We start from the raw sequence: 22796 nt of genomic DNA, 5'->3' as shown, positions 1-22796 counted from the left end.
CCTAATTTAAAAGATGCAGCTATTTTCTTAATTCCGCTTGAGGCTCAACAGTAGGGGAGGACTTGTCATACGGTATTCTAGACCCATTTTACCCAGAAATTTCCTGTGCCCTGGACATGGGATGTCTCCCATTCTCCTTATGTATTAGGAAAAATTAACACCAACAAATAAATACCTTGGTAATCTCACCCGAGGATCTTATTTTACATTATTTTTTATTATTCAAGACTTCACTCCTGACAGGTACTCATTTTCCCCCATCCACCTCCAATCTACTTTTGGCCAGGTCTCTGTAATCACAGACCTTAACAACAGTTACTTATGCCTCTGTTGCACTAGCACACTTTAGATTTCAAGATAAATTTTGAAAATAATTCAAAAGTCATAGTTTACAGAAAATGTAGGAATGGGATTTATCTCACTGCTGATGTTTACAGTACAGATCTCTACTTCTGAGATTCTAAACTCCATAGTCAATGGAAGTAAATAGACACTTCTAGGGTACAATATATCTCCTATTAATGTGGACATTTAAAATACATCAGATGAATTATATCTTAGACATGCCTATTACTTTCCATCAGCTATAAAGGAAGTTCAGAATGATTCCTTATCTATACTGTAAACATTTAAAGCCAGGACACCCTATGTGTCTACATCAAAAAGAATGGAAGTACTGTGTCTTCCATACACTGCAATGGCTTTCTGCAGTTTTAAAGTTTATATAGTTTTGGCTTAGAGAATTTTAGGGATAGCTTTTTATGTTCTACTCTAGTGATTGGGTTCCTTGAATTTAGAACACAATCCAATCTTTTCCCCAGATATAACCAAATTTGTTTGCATAAGACCTATAGGAGAGCTTTAGCTTCCAGACGTTGCACACCAGCATCCACTCCTAGAATTTCCACATGCACTGATCAGATCTAAAAATATTAACGGAGTTTTTGTCCTCTTAAAATCAGTGAATGCCACAGTAATTTGGAACATCATTGTAGCAACTGCTCTGCTGTACATCTCCGAAGTCTAATTCCAAGAAAAATGGCCATCCTCAGTGGTCTTTGATGTCAAATCTAGCCTAATTACAACAGGTGTCATGAAGTTCTATATTTTTTATTTACAGAATAAAACAGTGGATCTATGCATATACAGTGAACAAAGGAAATGTCTTTTATAATTTATGCTGTAATAAAATTGCTTAGAAAAATAAATTAATGTAAACAGCAAGCCAAATAGTAGATGAAGGAAATCTGACCTATACCAATGTGAGATATATTATCATGCAATAGTAATCAATGGTATCCACTAAAGCAACAATTATCATGGTGAATACTTTCAAGTAAAATGAAGACCCTATAAAATCAGAAAAATCACCTAACTGTGTTTGAAATTACAGAATACAGAAAAAAAGTTTTAAAACTTTAATTAAAACTTTTTAAAAACTTTGATACATTTCTTTTCAAAGTACTCGTCTTGGTACTCTATACAGGTATAAAAGTCAAGAAGATAAAGTCTGTAAAATATTCCGCTCTGCTCCTGCTACTCCCACAAAATTAAAGTGCAAATCTGCTCCGAAAAAATAGCTATAACTTCTTTCTTATTGAAATGGGTCTTACTTTTCTGGGGGTGGGGAGAGGATGGGAGAGAGGTTAAGCTGCTCACTCTGTAGATCATTTAAGATAAACATGAAAGTAGAGGCTTTATTTTACCACTTCAAATTCACTTACAATTAAGAATAAAATGTTGTTTAAGAACAAGATGAGAACCGTTGTTCATTGAGGAAAGTCATAAGCAACTTGTTCTAAAAACTACATTGGAAATAAAAGCTTTTCCTACCTTCATTCATCAAGTAATCTAGTAGATTTTTAAAACAAGATCATATCTTTATAGCAAATATACTAAAAATTTCAAACTAAGTAACTTCTTACACCTAATGCTAAAGCTGGTCCCCTTCCTAATTCTTGTTGATATATTATTCCCTTCTAATAGCGTGGATATGGGTTCTTTAGCTGAAACACTGCCCTACGGATTGATATTTAAATTTAGTTATAAAATAATGAGACATTTATCATTTTACTTTCTGAATCTGTAGAAGCAAGAGTTGCAAGGACAGTAACTAACTATACCTTAACTAGAAGAAACATAAGACAGGAGGCTTATAGATTCAAAATATGAATTTTCACTTTTAGCAAAGACTCATTCATAAACATATTTATTTAAATTTTCTCTCTCTGTCTTTCCCAAGCACTACTATTTACAAATACACATTATATACAGCAGAAATGAATATCTCATACAAATTATCTAACAGCATAAAACCTACTTCATTCTGCTTGGTTTCTACTGTTGCAAAAATAATATTAATAATGAAGCTAGTTAAGCAGGATAACTAGAATACTCAGACAGTTAATATTACACAACAAATGAAAAACTCCTTTGACAAAAAAAACCACCTTCAGTTCTCGCCCAAACAGATCAGAATCAGCTCCACCCTTGTTAAGTACCAGGAACTACCCAGAATTTGACTTTACTCCCATGACAAGTTAGTGATTGAGATCCATGAAAGCAGTTTCTCCCACACCCTCCCAGATGTGATGTGGCACCAGTGACTTTTGCCATGGTTACTGTCCCCTTACTGGTGCAGCTGCCACATGAGTGGTCTGGGCTTTGATTTGATAGGAGCCTGAAGTGCTGTCATGGTGTGTGAGGGTTGGGGGAGACCTTTTCAGCAGTCTTCCTCGGCCTGCTTCTCTATGTGGCAGTTGCCACCCTCTGCACAGGCCCTGTGAGGTCCCTCAAGCAAATTTTGCACAAGATGCCTGAGATTTCTAACCCATCTGTTATCTCTCCATCAACCAATGTTTCTGCAGTGGTGAGCATGCCGCAGTACCCATTAGTCCAGTAAAACAGGAAAAATCTTCATATAGACAGCGCGAGTGTGCTAGACCCATTGCATCTCTATCATCTGGGACCTAACACCTGGGTGGTGGGCTGGAGGGATTCAGTGGGACAGAACTGAAGACTGGACATTCCTGTGTAATATTGTATGCGCTAGGCTCCACCCATTGAGGACCAACCATCTAGCACAGATCGAAGCTGTTTAACTCATGACATCTGCCACAGACCAGACTTGATGCATGGGCTGCCCTTTCAAACCCAACCCAGAAAAGGTGCCACAAACATGGTTCAAGAAACAGCCAAAACTACTAAGCGGTAATTTTGTACATATTGTCTATATTCAGTAGTCTTTTCTGTAATTGCAACATATTTTAAACCTTAGCAGATTAATACTTTCAATATATCTGTGAGATACTTCTATGACAGATGCACTACACTATAACTAGCATTCAGCTGTATCATTCAACACCATTTTAGAAGGAAGAGTGCGACTAATTCAGAGTCCATGTCTAGTAGGTATCATGTGCAGAGCCAAACTTCTTTCTGTAGTATAAATATAAAAGTCATATTGCCCTGACTGATAAGCATAAAGCGCTCTCTGACCAAACAACCTTATTCCCCCCAGTTAGCAGATGTATTTGACATCTGAAACATGAAGAGGGTTTCAACCAATAAATATTACAGCTCTCTAATCTGGAGCGAAGTAGCCGTTTAAATTTAATTATGTAATTAAAAGCTGTATCTCTTTAACAGATTGTTTTTCTTCTTTTTCTTCCTTGTGAGCGCAATTCAGATTAGAGAAATATAACCAGGTTTCCCTGAAAATAAGGTCCAAAGGTCAGTCTTAGTGTGTACTTCATCCAAATTAAACTTGAGCCAGAAACAGTCTTTCTAGTCATTGGTAGCAGTGACCTTCTCAAGCTACTTCTAGTCAAGGTTATTCCAATAACCTTTTAAATTAATTCAACGTATTTAAACTTCTTAAACTGTGGAAATAATTTTCATGCAAAAAGTATTTTGTAAGAGGACATAATTTCATCTAATTAAAGCAAACCCAACTGTTAATTTCCAGTTGTATTTCAGATAATTCATTAACTTGTAAAATGGTTAGGTACTACTTAAGGAAAGCAAATTCTATAAGTACAGGTGATCTTTATTAGTGATTTGCACAGTGAAACTCAAAAGCTAGAATGCAGAATCATCTTTTTCATTTGGATATGTAAAATAAGAAATATAAAATACAAATCTCTTTTTCACTTTTTTCTGCTACAGGAAATAAAGAGTATTTATTCCATAAAAAAAGAAAGAACTAGCTTGTTTCTGTCCTCAAGCTTAATTTGGATGAAATACTCACTAGGACTGACCCAGTCTTCGTTACTGGGAGGTCTATTTTACTGAAAACAAAGTATTACAACTTCTCTCGTATGGGTTAAAAAAGAATAATAATATATGAAAAGCTAAATTTGGTTTCTGTGTCATCTGCTGCAAACTTGAAAGCCAAATGGTTTAGGAAAGTATTCCGTACTGGGATTTGCAAAAAAAGCCCCCAAATACTTGCATGCTTTTTTGCTTCTTGCATACCCCTTACTTAAGCATGCTCATAACTTTATAGCATAGTCTTCAACACTGTGCTTTGATCATCTATTCCACCTACAGTAAAGACCTCCTGCAGAAAACTTGATTCATTTGTTTAAAATGGACAGCTCCTACCAACCAGAAAAATAAAATGTATTTACTGACTTTGTATTTAGGACCTACAAGAAAAAAAAAAATCGTCCAGCTGTATCCATTCATTTTAAATGCTATGGAAGATTCACCTAATAAGCATAGATCTGTGTGAACTACGGATATCTGAAGATCGAAAGCTCAATTAATTGCACCTACCCATTTGACTAGTGCGCTTCTGCATTTCACAAAACATTTTTCATTTCATATCATAGGACTGATACACAGGAAAACTATAGGAGGATCTTTTTCAGATCTTCAGATAGAAAAGGAGCAATTTTCAGCTGACAGAATGAATCTAAGAATGAAGAATTCCTGGAAACAAAACCACTTCTGATTTCTTCCTTGTCATTCAAGTCCCAGTATTCCACACCCTTTCTGTAGGTAATGTAAATTGAAGAATGTCATCTTGCACATAACAGGAAAATCTCTCTCCCTCTGGAATAAAAATACTCTCCAAAAATACTCTTAAATACCCATAAATACTCTTCAGAATGAGACCTTCTAACTGGTAGCCTTCATTCTCACTATCATCTTTCCTGGGATATCTGTGTTTGCATTAAATCCAAGGTGCTTCAGGACCTGTATCAATTCTGGCATTTATTTTAACTCTGTAAATAGATGTTTAATCATAAACAGTGTCTACAGGGAATAAAGCAATTTCCTTCTCTCTTTCTTAAGGCCAATAGTATTACTTCCTCTGCCACTAGAAAGCTATCCTAGGAGTCTGCAAGACCAAATGATAATAATCAAGGCTGGGGGAAAAATAAAGGGAAAAAGAAAAACATAAACATCCATCTGTCATTCTTGAGAATCGACTGAGGATGATAGAATGGAAATACCTGAAGACAAGTTTCTGTACTGTTTCAAAAGTCCTGTTTCATTTGGCCCTGATTATATGAGGCTTAAATATAAGAGAGAAAGTCTGACCTAAAATTAATCATGAATTTACACTGTGGCTGCTAGGGCAAAAGAATTTAAGAAACTTTTGCTACGATCCCTAATGGTACCCATTCCAAAAAACCCAAGACTTAATTTCTTCAAATCTTTAGGTAATTCCATTATTCCAAGGCTGCAAGAGAGCAGTCATAGTACAAAGAGATCTTTTCTAGGAGCACACAGAAAGTTAAGATAAAAAGGCAAAACTGATAATGGACTTACTCTAATGGCCACTTCCAAAGAGGTGTGTTTTCTTAACTCATGCCACTCGCACATTGCAACATAAGTTACTTGCCTTTTTATCAAATCTTATATTGGTCAGGTGCTAAGGTTTAAAATAATTTTTCTTATGCCTCAGCATAATCTCAAAATTCCTATTTAACTAGCAACTCATTTTCCAAAAAATAAAAAAAATCTAACTTCCATAAATAACGCCCCTTATTCCTGTATGAAACAAATCTGAGTCCTACCTTTTCCTTATGAAATTTTCTTGATAGGCTATGTGATTCTTAAATTGAGAGGGACTACATTTGCACTTCTGACCATAATACTAATTTATGAGAGTACATGGATGAATTACAGGGAGAGATGACAGTTCATATTTCCTTTACTTTTGCTGGCTTGACATCATTTAAATAGTTTCATGCCCAGTGGTAGGGAACAGGCCTAAGCCTCTCAAAAATCTTGTCATCCTGTTAAGGATGGATTGAGGAGGTCAGATTCCTGGACAACTTTCCACCAATTAAAAATGGTGTGTCTTGACTACTCATTTATATCTGCATGCGATACCCAGAAACCTTATAAAAAGAAGGCCTACGCTGAAGGAAAGATAATTAAATTAAGAGTGCTAAGAGCCCATATATACTGCCTGCACATATGATTATATTCACTCAGCACTCTGTTATAACCATCTTCTGGAAGAATGAGGTAGAAAGGGTAGCAATATACAGCAACCAGCAACTGAAGCTGGAAACAATAATTAGGCATGCTGACAGATTGCAGCAGCTGGAAATGACAGCCCAATAGTTTTCTTAGCTTTTACACTTGGCAGGAGATTTTTCTGCCTATAATATCTCAGTTAAATTAACATTCTTGTCAACTTCAATGACTTTGGGTGGTGCAAAGGAGTATTTTTCATTTAAAATAAAAATTGCTTTTCCTAGAATTTCCCAGTGGGAGATTTTGCTTATCTCTTGATCTGGACCAAAAACAAGTTTCAAGGATGCTACTGTTCTGCTACATGGAAAAAAATGTATACACTTAGGCCCTCCCTCCAAGGTGCATTTTTCTAACTTACAGGGCATTAATGTGCACGTTGAAGCACACACACACAAATTCTAGGGAAGTTAAACATTTGACCATAGCATATTGTTATAAATTAAGAAAATAATTAATTCCACTTCATCCTCTTCTTTCTGAGCTAGCAATGATCTTAGCCTTCGTTTCTGGCCTTTTCCACCATATTTTTCTGCACAGTTGCGTGATTATGAGTCATATCTGAATATGTATCTTGTACATCTTGCACAGCTCTTGCTTCAAAACTAGCCTTGTAAACTTTCTGCAGAGAATGATTTATGCAAGGTATAAAAAGTGTTACATTTGTATGTGAAAATTATACCACAGTATTGTTCTCTCAGGAGCCATAAACAGATCAGAGTCCAGTTTGTGCTCTGAAAAAAGAAATATGAACCTCACTGGGACTTTTAATCATAATATGCCGCCCTGAATTAAAGATCCATTTTGTATCAAGTCTCATGGACTAACAAAAATCTGCTTGTTTACAGAAGTTAATTTAAAACTTCTAGCAGGAAAAAAGGATGCTGAAGCAGATGTTGCCCGGCTTTCAATTAAGCTCAGACGTGTTCCAGAGAAAATTCAAAGAACATTGTTGTGCTATGTGTGCAAATTGATCGTTCAAAACCATAGTTACTACTAAATATTAAGATATTTTCTGTTTTCCAAGAGTATTAGGAAACACCCTTACAGAACTGGGAATACTTTTTATTCTGTACAGTCTTCTGTGGACTTAGAGAGAAGTATAAACAAAACTCCCATGCACTTCCACTTTTCTACCAGTAGCTTCAGCCTCAGAGCTACACTGGTTCATTTAATTGGATCAGAAAGGCAATGAAGCCAGTATAGATCACTTAATTCCTCATCACAGGTTTTATTTAAACAGATTAGCTAAAAAAAAAAAAAACAACTGACAAAACACCATTTACCATGTCACACAGTTTAACCAGAGAAAGGCTACTGAGATTTTTTCCAATGGAAAAAAAAATGATATGGCATGAAGTACAGCAAAAAAAGATTAAGCTAACCTCTCTGTATACTTCTGGGAACTTTAGGTGAGACTTGAGTAAAAATTCTGGAACTAGGCTATAGTTAGAATAGGTCATCATTCTGAATTACTTCAACAGCAATGATAATTTTTTTTTTATCATGCCTACATGATAGCTGAAGAGGTATCAGGAAATAATGAAAGGGAATGTTCCCAACTCATGTTAAGACTGCATACTCTTCCATATGTCACATTTTATGCTGAAATATGCATGTTAGTTACTATTTGCTACACTCTTGATGAGCAGCTGTCCTAATGTGCCATTGTTCGAAAAATGGTATGTTAGAGAAAGTATGCACAGATATATGTGCAAACCACCAATGCATGCTCTCATTTCAGACAACTGAGATGTGAAGATCTCACTGATGTAATCACAACTTTTTGAGACTGAATTTGTTCGAATGCATAGGGCACTGCTTTTGTCATAGTTTGTTTCCAGAAACTCAAATCTGAATCATATCAATCATTGACAAGTGAAGGACTTAAATTTCAATTTCTAATCTTATGATTGCTCTATTTTGCTACTTGACTCTTAGATTCCTTTTAAGGTTGTCTCTTATGTCTTTAGTAAAAATGGTCAAAATTTGGAATTTTGCAATTACACTTCAATATGTATTTTTATGTTTTTAAGAATGGGGCTTTTTGATTTTTAGATTTTGTTAGCAATCGTGTAAAAGAATTCTGGAAAGATAATTGCTTCACCTACTTCTGTATTACTTCATCACCTGCTTAATGTGTCTAATTATTTTGAAAGCATTATGAAATGACAATCTAATAATATTAAAAATCATTAACTATCCCATTAGTACAGATTCTAAGTCTGGACTGTCTTGTTGAGATCAAGCATTACCCACATGTTTAAATTCTGTCAGCATGACAAATTTTCTCTGAGGTCAAGGGTCTTGAAAAAAAGATTTCAAATCAACATTACACAATAGCTGCTCATATTAATTAAAAAAATAATTGCATACTAATTGAAGTACTCTTGATAGCGTAACGAATAATACAAAGATAATGTGAGCACTCACAATGAAATGAAAAGCTTAATTAGGATCCTAAAATTACCACAAACAAGTTTGAATCTCTCTCTCACAGGAACTAGTGCAAAAATAAAACTTTAAAATAGACTATGTATTTGCTGTTGTGAACAATTCCATTAGATCTAGAAATACATAAGAAAACATGACACAGTAAGATTTTGCATCATGCTCATTTTAATTTTAAAATGTAACTTAGAAAAACTTCTCTGCTAAAGCAGAAACTGAAACTTCTAGACTTGTTACATTTTAAGTGATGCTCTGTTTTGTGCATCAGATATTACTCAAATACTACTTCAAATACAGCAATAAATGTAACGAGTTTCAGCTTATATTCTTAACTTTTCTCTAAAAGATCATTTTGTGTTTGCATAGTTATTTTATTTTTAGAGCAGTGTGAACTATTTCAGAACAGACATGTAAGAAATGAGATAGTATATGCATAAATGCCTTTTCCAAATATTCTCACCATAATCAATAAAAAGCCTAATTCAGCAATGAACTCAAGAATGTGAGAAATCACATCTTAGTCTATCACAACTCAAAAACATTATCTTAAATGAAATCATATTGTACGTAACTTTACTCACTCTCTTGCCATTTATTCAATAACAAAAGTTGTAAAATTTAGCCTCTGTTTTTATAGTCACAATAACTTCACTAAGCTTATCTTTTGCTTTTCTCCTGCTGCCATGCACTCAGAATAATCAATCCTACTGCCAGGAAGCGCATGGTTTTTTCAGAGATACCAATATGAGAGTCAAGTAGACTAGGAAGCTTTCAAAAATATGCAAATAAGCCAAAAACCCATGAGATGATTACATTTCATTAAAATGCCTTTGTGTTATGATGTTTGTGCCTAAATGTGCTATTCTTCCCCCCAACCTCTAACAGTATTACTGCAAATTATCAGACTGTAGAAACACGACCAAATATACCATAAGTCATAATGCCTATCTGTCAAAATATAAGATGTATTTTTTTCTTAGTAGAGAGATTGGATTAAAACAAAGTCTTGTTCTAAGATTGTTTTTTTCACGATCTCATCTTCGTTCCTTTCTCTTCCATCATTCCATAGTTATCATTCTTTGAGGTCTTCACATAAGCTAATGCGCTCCTCTGCAGCACAATCTCAAGACAAGCAATACATTCAAACTATTATTCCTAAATACTGAAAATGCACTGAGAAGTTTACCCTAAGTGTGGTAACCTTGAAACACTATGTTTTCAAAGTGCATAAAGTCTACTGAGAGCTCAATAGAAACCAATCAACCCAAAAGAAGCAAACATGCACCTAGTAAAAAGCATTCAGCATTATCACTAGATTAATTCTTTCACAGGACAAACAGGACTACAACTTCCACCAAACAAAATCTCTGTTGTTGTCAGTGCTATCCCCCCTCTTTCCTGCTTTTTTTATTCATTCCACTTATTTTTCTAGACTTATCAAATGAAATTACGTCTAAGAGGCTATTTGCCCTTAAAAATAATTTGGGAGATGAGGGTACAGCAAGGTTCCTACCTGCTCCTTTACACTAAAGCAAGCTTATAGTTTCACCTCAGTCCAGACTCATACTCCAGCATCAAAATAATATTACTATTCAGTAAATAATTCTAACTTTGCTAATTCTGAATTCTTAATGTTTCAAATGTAACTTCTTTATTGCTCAAAGCCTACATTGACAGAAACGTTTTCATAAGATCACTAACACAGTAAAACTTGCATTTACGTTGACTGGTCTCCAAGGGTTTCAGGGAATCTGTTAGAGCTTATGGATGCATTTGTATCATGAGAGATTTGAAAGAACTCAAAATCAGCATGCTATCTATTCCTATTTTACTTTATATTAAAAAAAAAACAGTAAAACCTGCAAAGCAGAATAAAGATATGTGAAGATTAGGGGACAGATGAATAATGTAGAGGCACATCTCTTATAAAGAAATACAGATCAGTTGGCAAGCAAAGTGGAAACCAAATAACGCACGCATCAGTACAATTCAAAGTTCAGTCTACATCTAGGCGCAAAGAACAAACCTTGCTCTCAGCCTTGAGGACTTTTATAATGGAAAACAATGATTCCAAAAGAGACCTGCAAGCAAGAGAATAGCAGACAGAGGATGATGGAAATAATCAGTTACGCATGGAGTTTTCATTGTGACACTCAAATGAGTTAGCAAAATCCTTTGATGACATATAAAGAAATAGGGAGTTCACACTTCCTCTATATTTTGTTCAGATATAACTGTCACTAAAATTCTGTATCTAAAGTACAGGAAAGATGATGGAAAAGACAGACTGTGAGGAAAGCTAAGTTACCTGGAAAATCATTAGGTTTATATTGGTGATATATGCTAAACAGTACTGAAAAATCTGTTTATTTCATAATGAATATAGTTAAATAGTGACTATGAATATATGAAAAACCTATGGAAAACTGAAGTTTTACAATTCCCTGTCACTGTTCAAAATAGACTGGAATTCTATCATGAAGAAACATGGTGACCTAGACGTAGTGTCAGCAGCATTTCAAATATAAATGAATTAAAATATACATTAAAAAAACTTTACCTTTCAGTTTAATAACAGAGTATTTTTTAGTATAAAATATCCACCATACTCTGCAAAACTTCTTCTTGCATAGATTTTTAGGATTTTGGGGAAAAAAACAAGATTCAATAGATGTACTCCTTTTTATTTTATTCACTTATATACTAAAATGATGATCAGGGCAATACATTTACTCCTCTAATGCTTACAGTTGACTACCATAGAGTCCCTTTTTTATTAGTCTAGTCCATCATAAAAGACACTGTAGTACTAATTTTACCAGATCCATAGTGTTTTGACATTAAAAAACCTCAATAAAACAATAAACTCTTGGCTATATATTAAACACTATCTGTATTCAATCTGTGTTGATTAATGATTAAAAATAGCGGATTTTCAAATTGTCAAAGTTGTCATGCTCTAAAGAGTATTATTTTCTCTAGCAAAAACATCAAATGATCAGAATTAACTCTTGGATTCCTTTTTAAATCATTTTTTAAACAAAATGTGTAATGTTTGAGTCATTAGAGTTCTTTCCTTTTTTTTTTTTTTTTTAAACAGAGATACCATCTTTATTAGCCTAATTTCATTGACTGGATATTTGTCAAAGTCATTGTATTATTCAAAGCAATGAAATCACTCCTGTCATCTTGCAGAGGATTCAGACATAAAAGCACCCTCATATAGCTTCCCTTGCTTGAGGCAGGGTTGGAAAAGGGTTTCATCAGTCTTCTGCCACAGGAAGCATGACTGAAGGCATTATGGTTAAAAAAGAGGTAAGGAAATAGGGTAGTGATAGAAAACGTAGAAAGTATCAGAGGAGGCTTTATCTGAGGCAGCTAAGGGTTGCAGAAATATCACAAGGTACCTTGCAGGTGGGTGAGCTGCTCTTCATCTCTAAACCTTATGATACTCAGTGGTAATGTAAGGGCTAACAAAAGGCATTGCAAGAAAACATACCTTCCTGTTAGCAGTCATCAGAATGGGAATGGTGTGTCTTGCAAAAATGAAAACAGTATGTCAATGATACATTCAATAGGTCCAATACACTAGCGTGTTCCACTTTAACTGAAGCATGTATAGTTTTGAAAATGTTATAAAATCATCCGCATAAATCACAACATCATTAAAACTAGTCAGAATACTTTCTTTTTTCTTTTTTTCCTTTTTTTCTTCTTTTGCCTACTCTAAATTCTCTGTTCTGTATTCATCACAAACGTAACGATTACAATCAGTATGATCCTGGCTCTGAGCACCTGACAGAGGGCCCCGCTTTTCCAGCTAAGGCTCCACTGCACCAGACAGCGTACAAGTACAGAGTAACACTCCCTGTCCTGAAGCATTTACAATCTAATAGAAAACACAGCCGTACTCTGTGCTGTGGGAGCTGTTCTTGAGATCTGCTCAACTGCCCTTAGACACGAGCTACCAAACACTCATTCATTCGGAACAGATTTTAATGTGTGTTTAGGATTCTGGCAGATTACTTAAAGACGAAAAGCTCCTGAACGGTTTAGTAGTGCTCTGAGGAATTCGGTCTGTGCTACGTGTTAGAAAGAATCTGGGTTTCTGGCAAGTTAAGTCTACTAAATCAGATTGTTACCTTTTCTGAAGTTTACTCAAAAAAGGATTTTGCCTGTGAAGGCACAAGCAAAAGTCTCCCATGCTGTTTTTAGCCTCAGACAGACATATTATAACAAAGTGCCCTCAGCTGTGTTTTTTTTCTTAAAGGCATGAACTTCAATTTACTAAAATAACAGTAATAAAAACATATAAGCACTTAGCAGCAAGCCCTTACATTAAACACAAGGATTTACAATATATGGAACAGATCTCTTCTACTTCAGCTTCAAAAAAACAACTACTGAAAGGAAAACGTCCTGTGTAAATTACTTCAGGTGTCATGCTTATTGCGAAAGTACAGAAGAAGAATTTTGTTTATCTGAACTTTCAGTTTGTCTCGCATGCTCCAGAAATAAACTGTGATCTCATGTCTCCACACAGGCTGGACAAGTGGAATAATATTTGGTTTTCATTTGAGACGTCTGTAGGGACTGAACCATGGGACATTGGATGAGCTTCATCACGAAGATAAATAGTCAGATATTTTGGCAAAAAAGCAGTAGCAGGCATTAATATATTTTTAGAGTCTAGCTACTAAAAAGAAGCAGAGAACCACACCATTTTACTCTGGATGGCAAAAGGACATAGTTCATCCAATGTCAACAAATCGTGAAAAATAAATAAAACTGACCACTTAACCTATATTAAAGAATTGGCATCTATTTACAGCCTTCATTAAAATAAATCTTATATCAGCTATCTTATATAACACAGTTGAATAATAGTTCCCATTTCTGCCTCTAATGGGAAATTACATTGAATCCTCTGCTCATCACAGGACTGTACATTTCAAAAAGATTCTTACTACCTAACCAAATTATTTTTTGACTATTTCAACTTCCCTTCTAATAGCACCTTAATATCAGAACCGTGCCCAGTTTCAGTTCATCTCCTGTACGAATACTCTCTCACTCTTCATTTCCATGAAAATCACAAATAATAACTGATGTTGACTGTCCTCTTTCGAGGGGATACAGGGAGATACTTCAAATAATGTTGTGAAATTGGCAGATATTTGCCACCCTAATATATTTCTATAATTAGTATTCCTATAGTCTAGCATAGATTAACATTGTGTAAGGGTTTGTTGCCTTCATTAAAAAATAAACAAAGAATTGATTTTTAAATTTGCAAAATTTTGAGGTTTGAATATCCCAAATTTAATATAGTTTGATAATTAGTACAACAGTCTCTCATAACTGACATATAAATTAGAATTTGCCATAATTCATCATTTTTACACTTTATTAAAACATTCAATAAAAATGGAAGCTCCTAAGTGGTCTGAATACGTGGGGGAATCAATAATATATTTATTTTTCTTTTTAATTAGATGAAAAACAGAATCATTATTTGAAGTAAGAATAGAAGATATTCAGCAAATGTGAAATATTTACATCTATTAAAATAAAAGAATTTTTCCTACACTCACTTTCATTGTGAAAAGTCAAACATATTAAAAAAATTGTATAATGATTGTTTATGTGTATGTGTAAATATACATTCATATATATATACTTTAAAAAATTATACACACACACACACACACACAGAGTTTTTTTTAACCAGCACAAGCTTAATTTTGTTCACTTGTTCACTGTGTTCACTTTTTATAAGATTAACTAGCTAATATCACTTTTACTGCTTGTAGAAGTATAACAGAGAAAAGGATTGAGATCAAACACTACATATAATAAATATATAATGTTTGCCCCAAAATTCTATCATAAATTTTCCTAATGTAATATACCTTTTTTTCCCCTAAGTTTTTAATTTTGGAAAGGAAATTAATTGCATATACCATTGCAAGGCAGCATGACGCATGCAACAAAAATGAAAACAAACTTCCTCAGGGAGCTCTGAACAGGACAAAAGAAATAAATAGTCTCCATTTAAATGGTTTCTGACAGGTAATTTTTGGAAAAGAAGTATTTGATAATGCTTTCACAAAACAGGTCAAAAATAGTTCCAAAGTTACTACTTTTTTGAAAGGATTAACGCACTTTTTAATATGATTTCTTAAGTTTATGACTGAGCTCTCTGTTTATTCACTGGTTTGTCTTCCACCCTAAACTTCTCCCTTAGTTTTAAATACACTTGCCAATTTCAAACAAATTTGACAGAAGATTAGAGTTCTAAAAAATAATGGCATTATATAAATGTTTTGAAAAAAGACAACTGGATAAAGAAAACCAGGTGCTATTGGGCCCTGAGAGGGAAACAGCTGCAGCATGTACACCTTACCAGACACCTGAGAACTCACACAAAAAAAGAACACCTTATAAAGGCCCCTGTGATGGTGGTCATTTCTGCTGGAACATTAAATACTTAAAAGACACAATTTCTAGGAATTCTGGCTTCACTGCTTCTGGTGTTCACCGAACAAACTGCAAATGCAATCCATTTACACTTCATTCACTTTTCCTCCTACATGCAGTGAAACATTCAGTGAATTTCATCTTTGTACTGTGGCAAAACATCTTTCCCAACTATGAACATATATTTATTCCAGTATGAATGCATTACTTAGTTTGTAATGCATTCTAGCAGAATCACTACTACTTCACCAGCACTAGTAAACTTTTAATACCCCAAAGCTGGTGAAATACCCAGCGAGGAAGGGGTACACTTGAAGCAAATTCTTTCTTAAAAAATTTCAGTTTATTTTGTCACGACTTCTTCTCTTTTCTTTTTTCTTTTTTTTAAAGATACACATAAAATTAACCAATAAAATGTGAATTACACTTTTTTTTCTGAGGAAGTTAACACACTGGATGTTGTCATATTACACTTTCCAACGTTCTGGTTGCTACCTCAGAAGGTCAGGTGACTCACCCTAGAGCTACCTATTTCTCTCCTTTGGCTGTAAAGGGAGTTTAGGCTTACAAGCTCAGATACAGATGCCTACACTGGGTCTGTTCTGGTGAGACGAATCTCACTCCCAGATATTAAGTAGGAGTAAAGTATGTTGGATATTTGCTGTGCAAGGTACCAAAGTACTTATTTTATTTAAACAGCTCAAGCATGTTACCCCTATTTCTGTGCCTGATACATTCCACCTCTGTATGTAACAGTACCTTACAGAAAATAAATGAATCGACAAATGTATCTGAAATGAGCAATAAATAGTAAAATAGTCCAGCCAAAAAGTGCCTTTTCCAAAGGCACCCATCATTTGTCAAACTCATTCCCAACTCCCTTGACCCTTCTCATTTTACATATATATACATAAAATCATAAAAGTGCATGTACAGGTTTTCAGTGAAAAGGAACTCACTCTAAAACTAAAAACTCCTAAGTGTGAAAGACTAAGGGCAGCCCATCATGAATCACAAAAATTGACCACCACAATTACAATGGGTAAATACAACTAACGTATGTTTGTTGATGGCAAATGTTAACACTTTGTTGTTTGCTCTTCCTAAACACAAAGGATTTCTTGACGCAGTTCTGAACCAATATAACCCTAACTGGTGCTCTTATCCAATGTGCTCCATCGTAATGTCTTTATGGCTTTTGTCTAAAATAAGATGGCATTGAGAAGGTGTATGTGATGGATAGAGTCTGCAAAATCTCTTGGGACGAAAGGTTCCAAATAAGATCAATAAAGTGATCTGTGATAAGGGCCACAGCAAAACCTCTTTACGTGAATTTATAAAACTAACTTGTACAAAAACTTACACCCTAGGAGTGTTACATTCCCCCAGCTGTTTCAGGTAAGCAATTTTTAATGGCATACGTGATCATTCATGACAGAAGACCTAGAAAAACTTCTAGACTGAGCAGTCATTAAGTGAAATGATTCAAGTCTCAAAAATTTGTACTGCAGAGTCTTATCTTCAGATCTATGCATCAATAACTGCAGATTTAATCCCATGCCACAGTGATCAGTGATGCAATCTGAGAATCACTTTTGATAGACTCATGGAAGCAAACCGGATTAATATTTTCTTAGGTAAAAGAACCAGTTTCATCCTCCTTCAAAGCAGTAATTCATTCAGTCACTCATTGCCCAGTACTCTGAGGACACATCAGATGAACTATATCTATACCACGGCAAAAGCCTAAATCAGTTTGCTGAACCTGAAGCGTATTATCCTTACATGTACGCTGACTATAAATGTCCCAGATAGCCCAGAAACAGAGCCAAATTCATTCACATGAAAGACTTTATTCTCCATTCCTTTATTTTTTATAAATATATACAAAACGTTTCTGAAGCGGACATAAAACCCAGTCGCCTTCCCCTGTTCTCCCAGGGTCTCCATCTGCTAGTACTTTATAACCCACTTGAATTGGTGAGGATAAATACTCAAAAAGTGAGGCAGTCAGAATCAGGTACCAGGAAGTCTGACTATTCCAGTCCAAGAACTTGTTTTCTCCAGGAAAGAGAAAGAACATGTTCATTCATTCATGGCATGTATAAAAATTATATCAATTGAAAACTTCAGACTATGCATCTATGATCTCTGGTCAGAAATGTGAATCACTTTGGTTGTTCATTAAAGGCTTGATTTTATGACTTAGCCTTCTGATGTTCATTTCATAAATGAAAAAGTTCCTAAGATTACAGTAGATTTTCTCTTAGTTCTACATGAAAAATGCTACAATTAATTCTATTTCCAAAATAAAACAGGTACATGGTCAATTGATCTGAGCTTCCTGCCACTTATATTAAAGCATTACTCAAGTCTATAACATAATATTCTGAGCCTGTGTATGCAAGATTTCCTAAAATTATATCCAATCTTACCTCTATCATTTGATAGTGGGCTGTTAATTGGAATTAAGTACTTTTTTTGACACATTCAGAGCTGCTTTAATGACTATTAAAGATGATTTCTTAAGCTTCTCTCTGCTTCCAGAAGAGCGTGCAGTCTTATTTTTCCCCACTCTGAAAACTCCGTAATGCACATCTGAACTTAAGAAAATACTTTCACTACCAACATTACGTATTTTGTTGTTAACAGTACTAAGGATACGTAACATTGTAAGGAGACCCTTATTAAAAAAAAGTCAGGAACGTGGAATCTGTTTTCAACATGATAACAAGAGAACTGAGTGCATTTGCTATTAATAAAATATAAGCCACATATTCGAGGATAATGCTAGACATACCCTTGTAATATGAGGGACATTGTAAAATGTGCTATGATCATTCTAACTAAAGATTCCTTCTAAAAATTGCTAAATTTATTTTTTGTTGATTCCATACTCTATACTCTTCTATTGGTTGTAGAATCATTAAGAAATTGCAGACATCTCTTTGACCATAAAGGATATTTTACCATATTTCTACTATTTATATGAAAATATTTTATAATACGAAAAACATCAGTTGATCTTAACCTAAATGGCGATACTGCAATAAGCAAAATTATGAATTAGTAGTATAACTTTAATCACTCAGCAAAACAGGAGATAAATCTAAAATATGAAATCTACAGGATGAAATCCACTACCATTATATAACATATAGTATTTTTACAAGTTAGTTATTTATGGGAAAACACAGAATAAACAATCCACCTACATACCACTGTGTTTTTGTGCTATGAGAATATGTGGCCTTGAGCACTGAAACGTTTATCTGCTTCTACATCCCCTGATTACATTTATGCTGTACACCAGAAAGAACTTTTTAAATGTTTTGGTTATTAAATCATCAACAGCCATATAATCCAGTTTAGATATAAAAGAGAGAAATTATTAGCATGACCATGATTTTCAACATTAAAGCTCCAGTGTTCTGTATCTCTTTTTTCTTCAACATCTACAAGGCAAAAATGTGAAGTTCCTGACAGGACAGTGCAGTAGAAGGAAGGTGGAGAGAAGGGATGAGTCATTCGCAAGCCTTTTGCAGGCTTGGATAGGCGCTCTAAACTGTGAATGCTGAACAATTTATGAACAGTTTAAGAGAGACCTTCCGTAACTTACCAGCAGATACTGTATCTACAGTATGCTCAGAAGGCTGAGTATAATTAATAAAACCACCTCCTGATAATTTCAGCCTTACTGATTTCTAAGGTCTTACGTAACCTTAAAAATAAAGAGAATATCCTTGTTATTTGTGTAGATGAAAGTAAATAGTTGGGAAATTAAGCCATGATTACACAACAGTAATATTTTTGAAACAATGAAATTATAGAAAAGAAAGTGTAAAGTTCTGCCCTTGCCTGTTTAGTGGGAAGTACCCATCACTGACCAATTATAATGGATGAACATCATGAACACAAAAAAATGATTTCAAAATTCAGAATCAAAAGCAGTTTTGTTATTATTTAAAAAACTCCCACCAATTATAAGACAAAGTTAAATTTGCAGCCCAAAACTGGATACTAATTAGAGACAGATCGCTGGCCAATTCTTAGTATCAATGTAAAGAACAAACACATTAAATGTTCAGTATTTCTGAAATAGGGACACTCATTTTAAATTCCCAAGTAATGACTTGGGAACTTAACTCGACAGTCCAGTTCTGACAGTTTTGAAGAATTTTTGTTTTTGTAACTGTCATTGTAACATTTATCTATGGCACATGAACAAACAGCGTACCTTTTCATTCTCTTCCTCACTTCCTATTAATCTCACATTAATTTCCAATTTAACCTGTACATTTTTTTGCATGTGAAATGGAATATAGAATGGGACCGTAAGGCAGTCCACAGGAAAACCCTGTCGTGTCAAATGTTGGATAAATGATTGCAAATGATATTCTAATATTTAGCTGTGGTAAAATGGAAATTCAGTCATAAAATGTATCATCTCAATTATCTCCATGAAGGTATTGATGATGTCTCAGTTGGAACAGGCACAGGAAATAGCTAGGCAACCTGACATCTTAGCATATGAGAACAGGTTAGAAAACTGCAGTTTTGGTTTATCAAAATGAGATCCAATAGGGGACAGAATTGCTACCTATAAGAACAGAAGGGGATAAACATTGGGGAGCAGAGAAAACTGAACTAACGCACAGTCCTGGCACAAGAGCAAATACGTATAAACTAAGTGCAAATGTGTCTATGGAAGAAGTTGAAGAAAGTGCTCAGGCTTTAAGCAGTGAACAGTCAGAAAAGCCTTTCGTTAGAATAATGAGAGCCAAAAAAAAGAGGAAAAAACACAAACAACAACAAAAAAACTTTAACTACTTTAAAGGCAAAGTTCAGTATGTTTCAACAGGACTATATGATGTGCTATCTATAATACATCCTTTTAAAGCCTACGTCTCCTAATTATAAAAGAAGTAAATTACAATGTCTTAAAAACTGAAATGTGATCCTTTTCAACAGCCAAAGTTCTACTTTCAAAAAGTCTTAGCAAAAAATTCACAACTGACCTGAAATGAAAGAATTCTATCATTAGCTTTTGTTCGCATTATATATAATGCATAAATGTTACTTAATGTCATCCTACTACATTGTGTAGCAAAAAGGAACAAAACCCCCAGAAAATCCACCTAGAAGAACGTAATTACCTCTTAACCTATATTAACATAACCACCTAATTGCACTGTTGATTGTTTCATTTTACATTAACATTTGACTCTATGTATTTACTGAATGTTAATGAACACATTAATCTTTACTTTTCCAAAGTAGTTCTACCTAGAAATAGTATTACACATTAGAACATTTAATGTAGTTTTTTTCTAAAACAATTTCTTGTTGAATACAAGACTACTCACTTGCTTGTAAAAGCATTTTCACACAAATCCTGTTAAATTTGAATCTGGTTCACTAGGCAGCATGATCTCATTAATAAAACAAGTTGCTAATCTACTAAGTCAAAATGCTAAGCTGTTTTAACTGCTTAACTTAATGGAGATTTTCATGATCTCTTCTGTCAGCCTCACAGAAGCTGTACTTTTCACACAACCAACTTCATTTTGCATTTTTAAGGTTTCTGTAATGTATAGTTTACTTTCTCCCATGTTTTTACCTTTAACTTGGAAACACATAATTCAGAGAAATGTGCATAGATCCTCATACATTCCATAAGAAAACAGCAAATGGATAACAGATGAGAAGGAGGCTAGGTCAAAAGGAAAGGTAAAACAGAAGCAGTCTTGTTCTATAATGAAATTTGAACTTCTGTACGACACGACATTATCTCAGGGTCTTTCAGTATGATGTTCAATTGAACATGCACTTTTTTCTTAATGATGACAAGAAAATTATATTTCTAATCAGCTGGGACTGTGGAATGTCCTAACACCCAATGGATTTTTAACACCTCTGATTGTCAGCCAGATCTTTGACTTATTCAATGTTCAAAATGATGGTAGTCATTTACAGAAAAATATTTTTCTATTATTTTAACTCTTTCAGGTCAATATATTGCTTCACGGTTAATATTTTTTACACTCACACAGAATGATGTGGTGCCCTTTTTGGTTCTGCAGTTTTACAATCAAGAAATGACAGCGTAAATCTTAAAAGGGTAACTTCAAATATTCAAAACAAAAAGGCATGATTTTTTTCTTCACTGTAGGCTAAGGCTAAAAGGTAGATAAAAAGCCAAGAGCTTTAGCTCACAGGTATATAAAATACTTGGCCGTTTTGAGAATACAGAAATAGATTTTCCAAAATTGTTATTGAATAACTCCTAACATGTACAGCTTTTCCCTCCTTATACCTGTATTTTAGATCAGTTCTTTCCTGCATTCCAAACAAAACTGTATCTACGACATTACATAGACCTAGCTTCTTTTAACCTAAAATCCAGTAATTCAATCCAATAATTCAAACGCATAAATGCTGATTAGTTTAACAGGAACTTTTTCTTATGCACAGGTAGTAATTTACCACATGAATCTTGAGTGTAGTAAAGCCATTTTATTCAACTGAATCTATCAACTTGCAAAACATCATTTTAGAATTAATTTTTGATACCCATTACCATTGCAATCAAACAGAAAGGGAAATGAAATAAACTACTAAGAACTAGAATTATTATTTTCCTTATGATACTTAAAAAACTTGCAAGATGAAAGGCAGATAAAATAGAAGAGGACACATGAGAACTAAGTGGCTATTATTCTGTCACACACAAATGTCACACATTTGACAAAAAAAGCATCCGCAAGGTTCTTTGATTAAAACATGAAACAGGCAAAATAAGCAAGATACCTGCAGGACCATTTATAGAATCTCTCTTGTAGAGCTCAATAGGTAATCACATTTCTTCCACAAGATTTAGAAATAAAGCCTGATACTTCTATTCCGCTGGTCATAAACATCACATGGAAATTAGTGGGCACTCTAAATAAAGCTGAGCAAACATCCATCTATGGAAGTACTGCAATATACCATCTTAACATGTATTTTATTTCCTTTAAAAATGCATTTGAAAGCAAACTGCTGAAAATTCTTACTTAATAAGAACAATATCTTAACAAAATTGCCACTGGGTAGTCAACACTAGAAATGCACCTCAAATGAACTGCAAAGCTGTATAGAGAGAGAATCCACACCTGCAAACTTCTAGGTATTGCAGACAAGCAGGAAATAGATTAATTAAATCATACCTGGAGAAATTGGTTGGTTTTGGCATGGCCCACGTCTCCAGCCTCTATCTGTGCTCTTGACAGCTTCTGTTCTGTTTCAGTTAGCCAGTCATTGAAGCTCTTCATGTCAGAATGAAAAAGCCGCCACTTTTCCAAAGACTTGTCAAACCGCCTACAAGGATA

General features: G+C 34.4%; 1 protein-coding gene across 10 annotated transcripts in view; it reads right to left on the bottom strand.

Annotated features, from left to right (window-relative positions):
* Nucleotides 1-22796, bottom strand: part of DMD (dystrophin) — a 1217172-nt gene that overhangs the window by 611650 nt on the left and 582726 nt on the right. For all 10 annotated transcript variants that reach the window (XM_068917030.1, XM_068917051.1, XM_068917057.1 and 7 more), the window contains one exon: nt 22635-22785. In XM_068917030.1, coding sequence (XP_068773131.1) covers nt 22635-22785 — 151 coding nt within the window. The remainder of the gene's footprint in view (nt 1-22634; nt 22786-22796) is intronic.

The sequence above is a fragment of the Struthio camelus genome, chromosome 1, assembly GCF_040807025.1.
Source record: "Struthio camelus isolate bStrCam1 chromosome 1, bStrCam1.hap1, whole genome shotgun sequence".
Taxonomy (NCBI): domain Eukaryota; kingdom Metazoa; phylum Chordata; class Aves; order Struthioniformes; family Struthionidae; genus Struthio; species Struthio camelus.
The sequence above is the reverse complement of the archived record's forward strand: the minus strand, read 5'-3'. Positions and strand labels throughout refer to the sequence as shown.